The sequence below is a fragment of the Nuphar pumila genome, chromosome 15 (assembly GCF_984573655.1).
Source record: "Nuphar pumila chromosome 15, dmNupPumi1.hap1.1, whole genome shotgun sequence".
Taxonomy (NCBI): domain Eukaryota; kingdom Viridiplantae; phylum Streptophyta; class Magnoliopsida; order Nymphaeales; family Nymphaeaceae; genus Nuphar; species Nuphar pumila.
Window position 1 is genome coordinate 20,063,098 of NC_143263.1, and position 19,492 is coordinate 20,082,589.

General features: G+C 35.5%; 2 protein-coding genes across 4 annotated transcripts in view; one reads left to right on the forward strand and one right to left on the reverse strand.

Moving 5' to 3' along the window:
* LOC149814729 (vesicle transport protein GOT1-like) overlaps positions 1 to 3,228 on the forward strand; it is a 48,342-nt gene extending 45,114 nt beyond the window's left edge. For all 3 annotated transcript variants that reach the window (XM_089988492.1, XM_089988491.1, XM_089988493.1), the window contains 5 exons: positions 2,130 to 2,221; positions 2,332 to 2,412; positions 2,494 to 2,591; positions 2,667 to 2,748; positions 2,829 to 3,228. In XM_089988492.1, coding sequence (XP_089844618.1) covers positions 2,130 to 2,221; positions 2,332 to 2,412; positions 2,494 to 2,591; positions 2,667 to 2,748; positions 2,829 to 2,867 — 392 coding nt within the window. In that variant the 3' untranslated portion in view covers positions 2,868 to 3,228. The remainder of the gene's footprint in view (positions 1 to 2,129; positions 2,222 to 2,331; positions 2,413 to 2,493; positions 2,592 to 2,666; positions 2,749 to 2,828) is intronic.
* A 714-nt stretch (positions 3,229 to 3,942) lies between these two features.
* On the reverse strand, positions 3,943 to 11,809 carry LOC149814731 (uncharacterized). The gene is made up of 5 exons (XM_089988490.1): positions 9,030 to 11,809; positions 7,916 to 8,571; positions 7,550 to 7,759; positions 5,398 to 5,612; positions 3,943 to 4,928 (listed from the first exon to the last, which is right to left on the reverse strand). The coding sequence occupies exons 1-5, from the start codon at positions 11,488 to 11,490 to the stop codon at positions 4,889 to 4,891; spliced, it is 3,582 nt and encodes a 1,193-aa protein (XP_089844616.1). The 5' UTR covers positions 11,491 to 11,809; the 3' UTR covers positions 3,943 to 4,888.
* Positions 11,810 to 19,492: the final 7,683 nt, after the last annotated feature.

A 19,492-nucleotide genomic window follows, 5' to 3' on the forward strand; every position in this document is an offset into this window, starting at 1 on the left:
TCTGGTTCTTAAAGAGCAATCTGTCCATGATCCAATCTACGTGTACAGCTTGAGGGAGGCTGTAAGAAAAATGATATGTAGATATTTTGGATCGGGTTTCATACAGATCCGATCCAATATGTAAAAATATTATGTAAAAAGTGTTTGTATTAAGGGCTATGTCACACGAACTCTTCTAACAGGGCACTGCACCCCCACCCACATTGCGGGTGCGACACTTGGACACAACTTCCTTTGTGTTAGGTGAAGTCAACCACACTGAGGTCCATTTCTATCCAAAAGTAGATTCAGTTAACCCTTCTATATTCTATATATAAATACATAAATGCACACAAATACATGTAGTGTTAACTTAAAACTGTTAATATATATATATATATATATATATATATATATATATATATATATATATATATATATATATATATATATATATCCTCCCCGCACCCCCAGCACCCAAGTTTTTTTAAAGTGTTGCATCCTCACCCGTACCCGCATCCGCACCTATGTGACATAGATTAAGGGTATTCTGGTAAAATACCAAACCCTAATCATTCATATTAAATACTAATGAAACAGGAGGCAGCCATGTGGAAAAAAATCGTGGACTACTCCTCTATTCCAACGTTGGCTTCTTCTTCCTCTTCTCACACACTTTGCTGCAGGATTTCAGAAGGCATATTTCAAAGATTTCTTAAGGGTACGACATGACAATTCAAAAAAGTGTGGGTATGGGGACACGGCTATATATATATATATATGCTATGATCTAAAATATAATTATAAATTAAATACAAATTTGTATGTATGGAGGGTAAAATGGCATGTCCGGTTGTCGACGTGTGTCGACACGGGTATGGAGAGCAAATGAGTGTCCGGGTACCATAGGATTGTTTATTTCACTCATTTTTTTTATTATTTTTTCATGGTCTGAATATGATTGACTATTTAAATAATTGCCATTTTTGTGCTATACAATTCATGGGATAGCATTTGCTACTATCATGGGTAAGGGACCCCCTAGTTGGAATTCATATGGAAATATTGTTTTGACCAAATCTGACCCCATGAATTTGTTCAGCATGGTCAAGATAGTAGGACTCGGCCCTTGGATCATAGTTTTTCGACGTACAAATATGTTTTTTGAGGTTTGAAAATTTGGTATATTGTAGATTGTTGATTTTTCAACCCTCGTAAAATCTGACATATACGTCAAAAAAACATGATCCAAAGGTCAATCTCTGCTAAACTTAATATGTAGATCACAACACATTTTTTTATTTTTTACCCATGAGGGTAGCAAACATTACTCCTCAATTCATAATCATTTAACATGTTACTGGAAATTTGGGATAAAATATGTATTTTTTTCATTGCTCATCCATGTCATGCACAACATTACCATACCCTGAATCAAGTTACCCAATCTCATTAGCTCGTGACCTACTTGTCTGTTGTAGGTTTGCAGCATGGGTATCTGATCATGAATTCACGTGTTGAAGCTTTTAGTCATTATTTTCAATCAGTATCTTGGTTTGGAGGCTTGTTTGTATACCAAATAGTATGCACGTTGTGAAATTTTGATTCTTGATGCTGCTTAAATGCATTCCTCTGAATTCTTTTATTTCTTGTTGGCATACAGGTAGTGCATGCAAATTGGATATTAGAATGTAGAAGACACTTAAAACCTGACCTTCCATGGTCTTACCTTTAATTTTTCCCCTTGATTTTTAAGCTGAATGCAAAAGCCATAACCATTTGATTCTTTACTGTTGAGGTTTTGAAGATATTGGTTAAAGGGATGTAAAATCACATATGCCATTTTTTTCTTCTAGAGATGCTTCAATCACATTTTTGAGAAATTTTCACTTTAATTTAAAAATTGTTACTATCGATGCGTGTATACAGGCAATTTTGCTTTTTCCATTTTTATTATTAAGATAATTGAGGGAATAATTGACTGCTTTTTTAGCGTTTTCTACTACTGGAAGTGCAGATGGGGGAATATTCATATAGTTACTTGCATCAAGCTTTGATATTTTGATGAAACTTGGTAGAGTGTCCTTGTTCAGATGAATACTTTTGCTACATGATGTGATGACATAATTTGATAATTTATTATTCAACAGAAATTGGGCTTGGATTGACGGGATTTGGCATTTTTTTCTCCTTTTTGGGGATCTTGTTCTTTTTTGACAAAGGGCTTCTAGCCATGGGAAACGTAAGTAACACATGAGGTGTGACCATTTAGTTTTATCTTACGTTGATTTTTTCCCTTTTTTCTGGTGCCTTGTTGGCTTAACTACTGATAATCTGTTTGATTCCTTTCAGATACTCTTCTTGTCAGGTGTGATGTTAACCATTGGACTGAAATCCACCATGCAGTTTTTCATGAAACGACAGAATTACAAGGTTTAGTGCTTTGATCAATCGTTTAAATTCCTCATTGTTGCACCTCTCTTGATGAGTACCTGATCGTGTATGTGATGACAGGGTACAATTGCTTTTGGCTTGGGCTTCTTCTTAGTTCTTATTGGATGGCCTATCATAGGCATGATCCTCGAATCATATGGATTCATCGTACTCTTCAGGTTCTTACAGTGCTTTTATCTGTTATTATAGATCTTCAATTTGACTTTGAATGCTGACTGCCTCTGTTCCCACAGTGGTTTTTGGCCGACACTTGCTGTCTTTTTGCAGCGAATACCTGTTATTGGTTGGATATTCCAGCAACCATTTATCTCATCGGTAATGACAGTTTGAGCTTTTGACATTTGGTGTGTGTGTCCCAGATCAGGGTGTTTTGATACTTTGATGATGCATTGCAGTTTTTGGATCGATACCGACCCAAGAGGGTGCCAGTGTAACCTTTCAGATAATCATGTTGTAACAATGGGTTCCAAGACTGCAGCCAGAGGTTTCAGCTGTTGCTATGGATCGATTGTAACACCCATTAACACTTTCTAGACCAGCAAACAACCTTCATGTTTCAGCAGTTTTCGTGTAGTGTGCAGGAATAATGTTAAAAATTCATTTGTTGATGAATATATGAGGGTTATACCGTTTTAGATAATCTTGATCGTGCAGCTCAAAGGCCTTCTTGATACTGAAAATGAATTGAATGCTAAGAGCTTGTTACGCTTGTATCCAGTTACTGTGGATTTTATTGAATTAGCTCCATGTTTTCCAAACTGTAAGACTTTCTTGAATTCATGTTTTTCTCTGGAATTGTAATTGGCACACTAATTAGCACTCATCCTGGTCAATTGCAATTCTGAACCTAATCGTTTTGGAAGAGCTGGAGAGAGAGAATTGGCAATGGTACGTGAAGATGGTCTCTTAAAGAATGGTGAACGGGGAATGAGATTTTTATTCTTAAAAGTGTAAATTATACAAAGTGGTACAATTTCAAGAATGTTTTTTGTGAAAAAATCTAGAAATAAACTCCAAGGAGTGCAATTCTTTTGTATGCCAAAATTTCACCACTAGGGATGTTGAACCTCTGGCTCGGCCCTGTTCAGATCCATCTCTGAGCCTATGGAGGCCAGTGGACCACCGTAGACCGACCAAACGTTTTCTTGCTTTAGGAACGAGGGACGGAAAGCTCATCAGCATGTACCACAGGAAAAGCCAACTCCATGATCCATTCCAACTGGCTGGTCAAGTCTTGGTTAATTCCCCTTGCTACTCATTTAATATGAGTACCCCTATTGGTTCAACCAAGCTCCAAGTCCATGTCTAACTAAGAAACCTGTCTACATTTGATTGTCATGGGACCTTTTTATCCAGAATGATATTCAACCATTTTTCTTTATGGAATATATAGGAAGTATGATTTACTCAATACGTAACAAAATGTCTTGCCCTCTTACTCCTTTTGATCTTGGAGTCTAACATGCACTAGAGAGAACACCATCATAGGTTATCTTGAATGCACCACATGCAACTTGCATAATCCATTAAGAACACCAAGTTATAATTCTAGGCTTCATTCCATATGACTTCCTACTTGAAGATGGTAAGGGGGTTTCAGGAACGTTCGTCTCTTCAGCATCTGTTGCGTCCTCTTTATCTCTTTCAAAATGCTGTAGCCAAGTTAAGTATGGTAAAATCTCGCTGCATTTTATCTCTTAAAAAAAATGACTCAGGCAAGACATCTGCAAATACAGTACGACCTTCGCAAGTCATAGTTGCGAATGTCCCCAAAATGTGAAAACCACCTTTAAAAAAAATGGCACATGAAGACATTCACAAATACAGTACCACCTTTGTCCCCAAAAAGTGCCAATCTCCTACTTGAATTGACGTGGCCAGCCTACCTACCTAGAATCCTTCAGCCTCAGACATTTTTTTTTGAAAGGCAAGCTGGGGTTAGGCAGACCGCTACCAGATAACTCTTAAGCCCCATGTGGCAGAGGGATTCGAACCTGGGCCTTCAGCTTGGCACAGGACCCCGCTTACCACATGGGATACCACCTCGGTGGTAGCCTCAGACAAGTTACAAAGAACTAAAATCAACTCTATTTGGATCATGCTTGCAGGTCAGGTATGTTCTGTCCAGTTCAACTCTTCGTAGGGAAGACCCTTTTTTAGTTGCCAAAGAATTTTCTAAAATACTTGAAAGTAGAAGCTCACAAACACCAAACGGACACCAACTGCTCCATTTCATCGAACCCTCTACGTCTTTATCAGCTTCAATTTTCTCCGGATCATTTGCCTGAAGAACATCTATGTGCTCAAAACAGCACGTTTCACAACCTCAATATCTACGTGGATTCTGCAATGACATAATATCCACAACTTCTGACTGATCCTTATGTGAGAAAGGTATGCTGCTGCCAGATTGAAGATCGATCGGATGCATTCAACAGTGACTTTCTACCTACTTTCAGCCTCTGATAGAATTTGTCGAGGTTCGTGATGGTCTCCTGAACAGACAGAAGATGAAGTCAGAAGAGAAAACCACACAAAGAAAGTCATCTCCATGCCAGATCGAAGAATAATAGCAGGTTTGTGCAAACCACACAAAGAACCATACCAGGTCCAAAAATAAATAGCAGGTTTGTGCAGTGTGACCAAATATAGAGCAAGAGAGGTCATAGATACCGCAGTCAACCACCGAACCTCAGCGGCCCATACCAACATGACACTATAAAAAGTTCTTCAGTTCATCTGGTCACCACCGGTGTCAAGATGGTAAGTGGGACTGCACTAGCAACTTGACCTAACTTGTGAACAATTTCAAAAATCTAACTTGGTTCTTACAAAATTGAACTACCAAGTCACTTATCTTTTTAAAAACTAATTTACCAGTGCATAACAGTGGCTGTTTGGTGTAACTTCCAAAGAAGAAAAAAACCACAAAGTACCATAGAAGTAGCCGTTTGAAAGGAGTACCTTTTGGTAGCCTTTCCACCTTTGATTAATCCTTTCCAAATGCCTTCAATACTGACCTCGTTCTCACGTATATACTTATCATAGTACATTTTGCTTCCAATTTCAACCATCTCACACTCCACTTCTTCCAGTGTTTTATCGATATTGAGTTGGATTTCTCCTTTCCTGATTATTGTTACATTGAAGCCATTTGCTTTGGCTTCTCGAAACGCATCCTACAAGTGAATATGGAAAGGAACTGTTAAAAAGCACAAATAAAACCACAACAAGACCTATGAGAAATTCAATCACATTATAAAGCAGATAACTAGATCATAGTCACAACCAACCGTGAATTTGAATTTCTCATGATTTTATCACAAGAAATTCACAGGCCGTTAAATATCATCTATTACTAATATATCATAATATTATAATGATTTTCAATGTATTTGTTGTTATTTATATTTATATTTATATTTATTTTTCTTATACTTTTATTGTTAATGTGCCAAGAATCTCTTGATATCTTTTCCTTTTCAATTTAACCCAAGATTTTCCCATGCCAAGAAAATCCTGATAATGAGGTTTGCGACCATGCACTAAATAAAGGACAAAAATAGAGAATCCATGTAAATCATGTTTTATACCTAATAATAGAAATATTAGACAAGAACAGTGTTTTAACTAAGGAGATTCAGACAACTATGAAGCATCCAATGTAAATCATGTTTTATACTTAATAATAGAAAGATCAAACAGTGATTTAACAGAGGAGGTTCAGACAACTCATGTCTGACTTCCTCCACCAATAATAGAAGCAACAGCAAGCATGTTAGCTTCAGTTGATGCTGAATTGGGTACACAGGATTGACAAAGAACAAAAACCAAGGGAAAAGGGAAAGCAAGAAGTATAATTTTACTTACAAGAAGAATAGTTAGTTGATATTTGATAAGACATAATGTCTACTGGCCACAGTCAAATATACAAAAGATTAAACCAAGGTTGCCAGACTAGGAAGTGGAAGCAGGAAACGATACGGAAGTGAAAGCAAGAAGCGATGCATTCTAAAATGTATAGGAAGCAGGAAACGAAGAATAAAAGAACAATACAAGAATTGAATGAGAATCGAAATGGAACGAAAATATAAACTAAAATAAAAGTGACTTCTTAAATTTTATGATATTTTAGTGTAAGAATTATTTTTTTATCAAAATCTAAAAATGATGATTGCCAGTTTAGAGAAAGCACATGGAAGTGAGTGAAGCGTGAGAGAAAACATATAAAAACATAAAAAATAGATTGAGAAAACATATAAGAAGAATATATGAAGTGTGTGGAAAGCATAGGAGAAGTGTGGGATAATCGAAATTCCCAACAAGTTTCAGAAACAAGGAGTATCGTGCTTCCAAAGCGAGTTTTCGGGAAGCGGGCTTCCTACAAGCTTCCAGTAACTCTGGATTAAACTTACAATCTAAAATAATACACAAAGTTTGCAAAACACAGGCTCAGGACTGATGAAAGGATTAAGTTGTACAGTCTCAAAGTGTGGCATGGCACTTGAATCCCTAGATCCCAGGCAATCGAGCTTCCAGCCAACTAGAGTGCTCTCCAAGTTGCAGCAAGTTCGGACAAGTAGGCTCAACATAGAGTTGCAGGATAGGTTTTACCCAGGCAAACCCACCCAATGGAACCTAGCCAATGGAGCCCCATCTTAGTCAATTTTTTATTCTATGACCATCATCCTTATCTTTCAAGCTTTGTTCTGATAGTTGACTGTCCAAATTAGGATTGCAAAACTTCAAGCAGATGCAGTTTAGATCTTAGTTAGAGTTGTCAATGGCTCAATATTCAAATTTAGTTCGATCAGGCAATAATCCTTTTATACACTTCATTAAGTCATAAATGCCTCCAGAGCTGACACTTGTTTGGAAAGTACAAATCCACCAGCTGCTTTTAGTGCATGTCAATCAGGTTGACATATGCGATTGGAGTTTATGGATGACTGTCCAAATCTCAAGTCCACCTAGCAATAAGACCAGAGAAACAGTGTCCTATCCAAATACTAGCTTCAAGAAGCCATCAAGACCAGGCTGTGAACTAAAATTACATCTTTACTGATTAAATTGTATGTCCTTAAAATGTTAAAATCACAGAGAAACTATGCCTCACCTTAGGGGGTATAGCAATGACAAATGCATGACCATTTCCAATAATCTCCATATGAGTCTGAACGATATAGCACATGTGTTTTGCTTCCACACGGTCCTCAAATGCAATAACATGATATTGCTTTGGATCCAACTCAAAATCTGCACCCATCTCCAGAGAATAGAACCCTATCCTTTCGCAACCCCCGTCACTTGTGTATAGTTCAATGCACTGGGAAACATCGCAACATAGAGTTAGCACTTAATTAGGAACTAAATACAATAGATATGCAGAAACAAGCTGATAGAGAGGAAAATCAAGAAAGACATACAAATGTACCAACAAATGTCAGAGTTGAAAACAAGCGCCAACAAATTTGACACTTACCAGCACAAATGGAAGATCTAACCACCACAAATTGTCGTTTTGTTTCTCTCCTGCATATTCCCTATACTTATCTGCCACTGCTTGTGGACCAAAAATTTCGCACTCCCTTTTTAACTGCTCCAATTTCTTCTCAATATATCTCTTTTTCCTTTTTGGAATGCTTTTGTCCATTAAGTCGGCGGCTTCTTGAATTTCTTTAGGAGTGATCCACCTGTCCAAATCCTTTCCCATATCTCTCATAACAGCTTTAACTTGAGGATCTGTCTCTGCATTGTAGACTTGGAGAAATTCTTCTGACCACTTCTTTGTATGCTGCCAATATTCCTTTCCAGACTTTGTTCCAGGTCTCACGGAGCCATCACTGCTTTCAATTATCGTCTTGTGACCTACTAGAGGCAAACTTTCAGAAGGACTGGTGCTGAGTCTGCTGACAGCAGAGGAAGATGAAACACCGTTAGGAGATGGTGATAGTTCTGTCTTCTTCAAATCATCCAACCAATTATCCAACTTCTCAATTGACAGCTTTCCCAACTTATCTCCCAATGTCTCTCTTCGAATTCTATTGAACTCATTAAGAAATTCATGATCCTTATCTATCATAGGGCCCTTCCATCTAGGTATGATCTTCTCCGGTGGATCATAGATGCTTATACCATCTAATATAATATATGCATCGTCAGAACAAGAAAAACAGCAAAAAGAAAAGAAAAGAAAACGAAGAAGAATGCCAGATGTTTCTAGCAAAATGAAGATACTCTACAACTTGGTTTGTTTATCTATGGAAGTACCATGCAAAACTAACTAGTAAAAGCTGAGAAAAAATACAAATTAGAGTAAGATGAGCAACAATATAAGAGGCAAAAAGACAAATCGTCCATCAATTAGTTGCTATATATGTACTCCGTCAAGTATGAAATAAAAAGCCAAGAGAAACACACAAATATTGATATTTGTTGAAACTTGAAACCAATTTCAGAGACTTGCAATCAGGCTTGTGGTTGCAATAACAACATAAAGAGTCGACTAGGTCAATCAATCATTGCTCTCATCTAATCATCTAAAGAAACATAGAAAGCAACTTGATTTGGAGAAGGAACTTTCTATAATCACATACCTGTTCCATAGTCAAGATTTTCAACCCTTGAGTGGATCCACTCATGCAACTCCAGCAACTTTGAATTTGCTTTCTCAACTTTTTTCTCAAGTCCTTTGAAGAATTTATCCTGGTCTTCAGCATCCATTAAGTAAAAAGGATCTCTCCCAGCCATCTCATTCTCCCTCACCTTAAACACAATTCCTCTGAGGGCATCATCCTTCATCCACTCGAGTTCATCATCTTCTTCCCCAAACATGACATTGTTTACCTCAGGTGTCAAACTCAGCTCATCTTGCACCTTTTCTTTCGCTATCATGTAGTTATCCCTGAAACCAACCCCTATTTTCTTAACAATAGGTTCAAATTTCTCAAAATTTGCTTCAATCCAACTTTCCAATTGTTTTTGAAACTTCTCACTTGCATTTTCATCAGCATCAACAGAAAATGAAGCAGATGAAGACAATGATGGGTGATCCTTGTATGTTTCATCAACATCCTCTGAATGACTTGAAGCTGGTTTTGTATCTTCATAAGATTTTTCATGAACTAGGATATCTTGTGAGACAGGATTATCAGTCCCTTGTTCTCTTACATCCAAGATTTTAGATGAATTTGAGAAGACTTCAGTATGTACATTAGATGATTCAATAATCCCACTCTTCTCATCTATGGGCCTGCTTGTATATGCAACTAAATTTTCATGGGTATTGAACGTTGAAGAGTGTAACTTTTCACCATCTATTTCACCTCCAAAGTTTGATCTCGTCACCACGCTTTCAGATTGTGTTTTATGGCTATAGTCCATGCCAACATGTTTGTCAGTCTGTTCACCACGCTTTCTTGAAAGGTATTCACTTGCTTCTTCTACCGACATAATAATTCTAGGTCTCGCTCTATCAAACTTCCTACTTGAAGATGGTAAATTGCTAAGTGGAGTCTCAAGAACTTTTATTTCTCCATTATGCATTAGAGTATCTTGATCTTGATGGCTGACTTCGCAAGTTACAGATCTCATCGAATCATTTTTATCTGTATCTCCATCAGTCAAAGTTTCCGTGACTCCATGCTCTGATCCAACAGAAGAAAGGTTATCTTCAGTGTCCAGGACCATTTCACCAATTACATATGTTCCATTATCCAAGGATACTTCCTTGGTCATGGTTTCATCCAAACCAGATACAATTTCAGCATAAACATTACCATCTAGTTTATTATCGACATGGGAGGTAGGTTCAAATCTTTGGTTCTCTAAAGCTCCAGAAAGGGTAGCTACATGATCTTCCTCATTGCCCTCTTTAAAGGAAGAGGCATCTTGTTTCTCAACCATACGTGCTTCCTTTGCCATGCGCCTTATCTCCATAATTTTATCATCAAAATAGTCCTTATTTGGTGTCAAAATGTCAGTAGAAGCAGGCATCAACACATTCTTTTGAGAAGCCTTTGTTCTCAAAATTGTCTTCATAAGTTCTTCTTTATCTAATTGTGGCCTCCTAGTAAATCCAACAGGTTCTTCGTATTCTACATCCTCGACAACCTCGACGCTTCCCTTCTCCATTTTCTCGCTTTCACTCCTCGCTTTGATTTTTCTCATTAACATTTCCCTTTCAACACCACTCAATTCCTCCGCTTTCTCATCACCATGCCTGAAAAGCTTCTTAGCCATACCAAAGATCATGTAACCACACAGAAAAGCAAACCCAAACCGCGAAATCTTCGAAAAAGAGAGACTACCATGAACTGGACTCGCAACAGGATATACAACAGAAGAAATTTCCTTCCCTTCTTTAAGCACAAACTTTGCAATTGAACTGTCCTTTGAAATTCTGTAAGTACCGGCCTCAATATCTCTGGCAATTGACCTCGCTCGCAATATTTTCTGATGGGCACCGGAAAAACCTCGATTTCCAGACTTCGATGAAGATTGAACTTTGTGTCTCTCAAGAATCTCAGCCTCATTCACTCTGATTTCTTGTATATTTCCATCCGAATCGTGATAAACCGTAAAAATGGGCCCCGGCCCAATTCCCCAATACTCAATGTCTTCCTTATATTGAGATGCCCAATTCTCCAATTTGCTCAACAATTCAGAACTACTCGATTCATTCTCATGTTCCAAATTTTTCGTTTCCCCATTTTGTGCACCATGGTCAGCAATTTTCCCATCATTATCAACATCTCCCTGATTTTCACGTGAAAATTCTTTTTTACCATTCGTTAAAGGAAGCTCGTGTCTAAGAAAATCCGAACTTTGTACCTTGTCTTCCCCGATGATCTTCTTCCTCAACGAATTCCGACGTTTTGAATCTTTACGCGAACTGGGTGTCTGTTGAATCTCGGTTTTGAGCGAATTCCGAGCTGGGCTTCTTCGGAGGAGGAAGGTTGTGAACGCTGGACGGGTTTTCTTGGGGGTTTCGAGTCTGGTCTTGGAGAATTTGCAGAAGTTCGGGTTTCTGAGGAAGGGAGAGACGAGAGCTTCCATCTTAGAGCGAAATCAAATTCATACAAGGGATCGAAGATGCAGAATCATAGAAACGCAAGCGAGGTCGTTTTTTAGTTTCACCGCCTTGGATGAGAGAGAGAGAGAGAGATAAAAACCTACCGACTCGAGAGAAAAGAAAATTCCAGAAAGCTTTTCCTGAAAAATGCAATGTAACACATTAAGCACTCATGCGTCAAGTCCTCACGGGTTTACACTGCACGACAGACTTAACCAGCACTCCCAGGTCTCTGATTCCGAGAGTAGTTTTCCATCCTTATGGAAAAAAAATCCTTGGTTCGTTAGTGATGCAGATCAAAGCAACAGCCAAACAGCATTGGCCAGGGGATATAAAGGCTAATGCAGAAAAGATAGAAAAGTTCTAAGAAAAAAAGCAGTGGCTCACACGTGGGCAACAGGGAATTCCACCGCGTTAAAATTTATCAATGGGGCAAACTTTTTCCAGTTTTTAGGCTAAGCTAGCTTGTTTTTTAGCTAACAATTTCTTTTTTTGGATGGACACGGGACACCCATAAAAAATGAATTTAAGCGTGAAAAAAAATCGGATACGGACCGGATCATGTGCAACTTTGATCTGAATCCCATGCATCCAATGAACTGGAGTTGAATGGGGATCCAAATTGTGTTTGGTAATGCTAAATGCTTTAAAAGTAGAAACCATGTGTTCACATTTAAAAAGCACAACTCACCCCACTCTCTCTCTCTCTCTCTCTCTCTCTCTCTCTCTATATATATATATATATATGGATTGGGACCATCAATTTTAGGTGTTTTTTCAAAATTCTGACATTACATATGCGTTCAGAATGAATGATTTACTAGAAATTGATACTTAGAACATTTGAGTCCAATGCAGTGATAGATATTTATAAGGTTCAAAATCATCGGTTTACAATTTTCATAAATTTTTGAGGTTTCAAATATCATCTTTTTCATCCAAAATGCATCATCCAAGTGTCAATTTCTAGTAAATCAATCATGTTGAACACATCTCTAAGGTCAGAATTTTGAATAAACACCAAAAAAATTCTTAGTGGATACGGTTGGTTTGTTTTTCTTTCTTTCTATATATATATATATATATATATATATATATATATATAGAGAGAGAGAGAGAGAGAGAGAGAGTAGGCATTTGAGCATTTGCGATACGTGCTTGAAGGGTTTATTCAAAAAAAATATATATATATCTATATATATAAGGAAGGAGGATGGTCTAACCAAAGGAAGGTTCAAAATATACAACCAACAACGATGGGATGGCTCCCCTTCTCCGATCATTGAACATTTCATCGATCTGTCCTTATATACTTGTTGTTTATAATTTATTTAGTAAGAAATATTCTTTACACGAAGACTTTATAATATATAGACATGTTTTTTAAAATGTGAAAAATAGATGGCTCATAATGCATTTAAAACATTACAATACAAAATATTGTGGACCGTTGATTTTTAGCGCTTTCAAAACACATCTAAGCATTAAAAATTCATAATTCAAAATATATCGCTCATTAAATGAATGATAAAAATCTAATATGTAAAGGCCGAACCAAGAAAAACTTGATTGTTAGAGAAAGAACATTGATTATCCTTGGTTGTAGATTTTGGACCTTCCTTTGGTTGGACAGTCCCCTTTCCGAGTTATATATAGGAGTAATGTGCTCGTGCTGCCCCATTAATAACAATTGCTAAAGGTCCAAAATTCAAATTTTTTTTACGCATGGCCTGCAACTGCGAGTCCAAATCGAGTTTGATGAAAACTCTTTTGAAGATACGAGTTTTTGATATATATATATATATATATATATATATATATATATATATATATAGAGAGAGAGAGAGAGAGAGAGAGAGAGAGCAATTTTATTGTAATGACCCCAGTTTATAACTCAATTTTTAGAGTAAATTTTTTTATGTAAGGTATTATCTATAGTATTGCTCCAACTGAACTAAGTTCTAAGGAGTCAACTTGTGTGCAAGCGTTAGCGTTTAATAGACATCCAAGGATAAGAACCCTTTATCAAGAAAATAGAAATATAGCAAAAAATGTGAAATCAAGAATGCTACAGACACAATATCAAATCAGCAAGTAATCCAATAAATTTCATAAATTTAAAAATCATCATTTACACTGAATTAATTCAAATTATTCATGCCATGCAGTTTTGAAACCACTGAGTCAATCTTAGAGTCTAGTGCCAAACCCCTATAACATCACAAAACAAGGCTCAACCAGTCTAGTTGTTGAGTTCAAAAAGAAACTATCCAATCAAGTCTCCTCATCTAAAATGTTAAAATTATATGAGGTGAAAACATCCATAAGTATGAAAATTTTTACGAAAATAGTACACAGAATAAGATATCATCAAATAATTCTAGTTATTTAATAACTTAATTATGACATACATTAATTATAACTAGATACAATTTTGACAATTAACACATGTATATCTAAAGAATATCAATTACGTAATATATGAGTAACTCATTGTTTTTTCTAACTTGGATGATGCATGAAATGCTTTAGCTACATGCATAACACAAATTTTTTTCTCTATTACAAATACCTGTGGGTACTACACAGTCCTCACTTGAGAAAAAGATGACCTAGGGTGTGTTTTCAACCAATTTGTGACTTATTAACTTGGTCTTGCACATCTTCTCGGGTCCTGGGATATGGGGCGACCTTTGTCGAGAGAGTCTTTAAACCTCCAACCTAATATATCAGTATTCATTCAGCTGAAGTACATACATATCATCATGCAGTTGCAATGATAGCCTAGACTCCTCTCTCTATGGTTGGAGAAAGTAGCCTTCAATGCTATAAACAAATCTCATAAAACCTAGAGTACCACTTATACTCCTTTTGTAAGCCTCAAGATAATTAATACATATTTCAGTTCATTTAATTAATTCTCTTTTCATGCATGCATAAACATAATTAACCACACATAAGATCAATAGCCACCAATTCGGGCACAACAATAGCTATCTTTCGAGCACACATATTGCCACCTTTCGAGCATAAATATAGCCACCTTTCGGGCTCAAGCAAGCATTAACTTAAACATAACATCAACATATAACTCGCCTCATGTATGCATCACAATATTAATTCAACCATGCATTCAGTGCATATAAGCATACTATCATGCTTCACATATTCCATATCATGTTAAATATGAGCATATCATAACACTATTGTAATTCATACCATCATTTTAGCATTGTAATAGAAAATTACAACATAAAAATCAACACGTGTTCATAAGTGAAGGCACAATCATATAGCCTTATTAAGCCCACATATTGTACTCTAAAAAGTCATGTGTCCATCTGGTTCATCTCTTAAACCAAATCATATCCAACTGGTTTACTTTTGGAACCATGACATGCAAGAAAACACAAGTTCTAAATTCAGAACTGTATAAACAGAATTTCCCAGTCAGTTGAAATTTTGCCATAACCTGAATAAAATGAATTTAGATCTAAATTTTTTAAGTTCTATCTCGTTCAGTCTTTCTTAAGAATCGTCAGCCATGCATTACACAAAATGAAATAAATTTTGAGATTTTTGCTGAGGTTAGCTGGGTATGTCTAACACAAGCTCAAAAAAACCTTTAGTTAAAACTCATTTTCAACAGAGAATTAAATTCACGCAATATAAGTTATTTTTGTTCTTTGAGAGATTGCTTTCCAGAAATTATAGGTTCTAGAACAATATTGCATTATTTTTAATTTTCAAACCGTAAAGAATCAGAATACAAGATTTTTATTGTTTGTTCTTCAATATACAAAACATACATAAAAACATTAGCCATAAATCCAAAATATATTAGGAGCTATAATTTTTACAAAAATGTGCAGCCTACACAGATTTTCTATCGGGACAAAAATTTTGTGTCAACTTGCAGAGATTGTTTCTCCCAACCCGGAATTCATTTGAGCCCAAATTTTTTTTATGATTGCTTCCATATGTTTCAAACTTATCTCTAATTTTTTAAGATTTATAAGTTTCCTATTTTGAAAAACTAGATTTTTCTTTATAATAGCTGGTCGGAATAAATAAATAGGACAACATATAGTTTTCAAGAAAACACATAAAAAACTTTATGTTTTTCATCAAAAATACCAAAAACATGCATCTAATAATTTTGATCCATCAAACACACATCATATTCATGCATATACACATTTAAGCATGCTAAAAACATAGAGATTCAATTCGTACCATGAATCAAATACAAGATCCAATATTTTTACATAAGAGAACATGTTTTTTCTCAAAATCAATTTTTGAAAAAAGATTTTGGATTTATGAAAACCTCAATGATCAAACCCATATCAGAACCTAGATGAATTTAGGCTGATATGTATACTAATATACATCTAAGTATCATAAATTCAACTACACACATAAAAGAATACAAGATTCGAAGTTGGATAAATATGAAATTTCACCTATATACGGTGTAGTTTTGCATAGTCTCATAGAAAATCAATGCAAAACTCGCTCATAAACTCAATCCATGTTTCTAAACTAGGAACTTGAATTAAGATCTAGATTTACATTATTTAATCCTAGATCTGAACTTATTTGGTAGAGATCTCCCATACCTTTTTTCATAAAATCTCATGTTCTATAGCTTCACACGTTCGAAACAACTCTCGAAAACCATGTTCACCTGGTATCCTCCTACGTATGCACCACCAATATACAACCACTACCAACACCAGCTTTAATGGTATTCTACTCAATACCAAGGGTGTAACAACAACCCAAAATTTTAAACAAAAAATCTGAGGATTTTTTTTCTTAAAACATTAATGTTAATATGTAATGATATAATAGGCTTATTAATGGCTACGCTCCAACTGTACCAAGTATTAGATGGCTCACTTGAGCACGAGTGTGTCTTAGCCTTCTAGTATCAGATCTAGTTCCAAACCACCAAAAACAAACCAATTTGACTACATTACATATAGACAAATCTTTTATAAACATTGAAAATATTATTTTTATTTTAGAAAATTTTTTATGCGAGTTACAAGTATTCAAACACATCGTCATTCATTAGTTTAAAGCACTTATCAAATAAATGAATGTTTATACAATCAGTATTAAATTTAACAATCAATTATTACAAAACAAAATCCCCAATATTCAAATTGTTGGTTCATGTGGCACTCCCGTAGCATCCCGCTACTGATCTAACTTGTTCACTCATTACCAGTATTTGTATAAAATGCAGGGGTCAAACTACAATGAGTCTCAGTAGAAAATACCATAACTAAGCTTGCATATATGAAATTAAATGCACATAAAATCAAATATCAATTTGACAAGCAAATCACAAGGCATTCAACTAAACCTGTATAACAAATATTTTTATGCAACATGTCATAAAACAAGAATAGCATCATGATTATGCATATGAATTATTATGGCATATTTTTACATAAGTTTTAACATACAAATGTGATTAAGTTTAAGGCTTTATGTTTTTCTTTATTATCCTCTTATGGGTACTCGCAGTACAATCATAGCCTTAGAAGAGTCTACTTGAGTGTTTGTTATACCATGTATTTTAATTTTTTGAGTGGCTTACTAAGGCCAATCTACTAAGAGTGGTCTGTAACCGAGAAAAAACCCACCAATAGCCAAGATTCTGATGATGCACCCTAAACTCTTCTGCAAAAGACATGAACCTACCACCTATGATACATTGATAGTCTTGGCCTCTTAACTTCGAGGACTAAGGACCCAAGTGAGATGTCATTGCTCTCAAATAATCACATGATGATCCAACGGAGTTTTGTACCACTTACCATCCCCAATAAAAGCTCAAGTCTGAATGGGTTATTGATCATGCATAATATTCATATTTTATTCATCTTTATTTATGCATGATCCATGATAAAATTGCATTAAAAACTCATATTTATCATTGTTTTCAAGAATTTGCTTTGAGATTGAATTTTTGAGAAAAAATTGCATTTTCTGGTTCAACCTTGCATTTTTTGGTATTTTTATTAGTTTTAGAATTTTCTTAATTATAGTTTAATTAGATTAAGAGTGTTTTACTAATTTTTAATTAGTTTAGAAAAAAACCCTTTTGAAAAACACATTTTCTAGAGGAGACCTCTTTTTGAATTTTTGAAAATATTTCAAACTTCCATAGAAAATATGCTTTAACCTATTTTTTGTTTATAAATACTTCTTTTTCCAGCAAATAAGCTATTTTTGCCTCTTAAGAAAAATGCAGCCTCTTCTCTCCTCTCTCTTCTCTTTCAACTCCTTCTCGATCCCAACCGGTTTTCTCCAGTACTTTTTTTTTTCCTCGGATTTGTCTTGCTTCTAATGTTTCTCTGTCGCCGGTTCTTCTTGCCTTACTCGACGAAGGCACACGTCGATCGAAGGTAAAAACCATTCTTTTTCTCAACCTTTCCATCGGAAGTAAATCACGGTTTGCTTCTTCTTCCCCATCTTTGTAGATTTTAGGATCATATCATCACATGCATATTTATTTTCTACATTGTCATTGCATATAGCATAGGGTATTTTCTGTGGTTTTAGTGCATATAGATTAGTGAAAATTTTAGCTCGAACATCATATTAGTTTTCCTTTCCTAGTGTAAATTGTGTCCATCTTTACGCTTGGCTGGAGTTTATGGTGCGTGAGAACAATAAACTGCGTTGATGTGCGTGTTGTTTAACGCACTCATATTGGCGTGATCTTCCGATCACATGCCCAGACCGATCGACAGAACCCAGCTCAGCCCAATCAGCAAGTGTGCTGACTCTGAACTATAGTCTTGCATTAAGCCGTTGGAACCTGCATAATCGAAATATTAACTCAGAAATTTTTTTGCAGCAGAATGCAAAGGACGGACATCAACATCACAAGATGACATTGAGATTAACGTCAAACACGCATAGGCAATAGCTAGTTCTTTGTTTGATAGTTACAGATTTTGTAGGCTGAATAATTAAAAAGTATAGATCAATGTTTTCTTGAATGAGTCATTTCAAAGTTTTATATCTTGTCAAGTAGGTTATATTAATTCAATTAGTTGTTTGTTTGGTAGCTTTAGGTCAGTATAATATTTTATTTGTTTTCTTGGTTAGACGTTAGTGGGTGTTTTGCATGTCACGTATCCATGAGTTTTTATGAATTGTTTCATGTGGTAGTATAGTTCGGTTAAATGCTTTATTGAGTCAAATTATAATCAATCAATTATCGCCTAGATTCTTTATTTAAATTAGAGTCCTATCATATAAATTAATTAGTTTGTCCTGTCAACTCAGCGTTTATTTTGTTTATTTTGTCAGCGTGACCATCATATAGCAAGGATTTTTTTTATATCACGGAGGTTGGTTCAATTCTGGCTCTGATTAGGTTAGCATTCAGCCATCTGATGGGTCGGCACAAGTTACCATTCACCCAGATGTGCAGGTGTTGATCGTGTGCCTCACGTCTTGCGTAGATAACCTAATCTGCATTAATTAGATTGGATCGATTTCAATGTTATTAGATCAAGTTGTCGATCCCTGTTTTCATTTACTGGTTATTTTTAGATATTAACTAATAAGGTTAGTTAGTTGTTCAGCTGCATATGTGGTATGTTTCTTTGGTTTATAGTTTAGGTTCATTATCTTTTTCTCGTCAATTTTGATCTTAACGTTTCATATTTTTTAGTGGTGAGTTAGTTGAGTAAATCAGTATTAGCTTATTGACGTCAACTAAATTAGAATAATCTGTTTGGTTAAGTTTCTTTTACTAATATAGGCTATTCCAGAATTAATTAGATTTAATTTAGATGGTTTTCTTTAGTTCACATGTTTTGTGAGAATTAATAATTTGTGTTAGTATAGTTCATACCTAAATTGATAAAAAATTTTATATATAGTGTTGGTGACATTTTCATTATCTTCTCATGTTATTAGATTGTTAAGAAATAGTCAGTTCTATGTTTGATT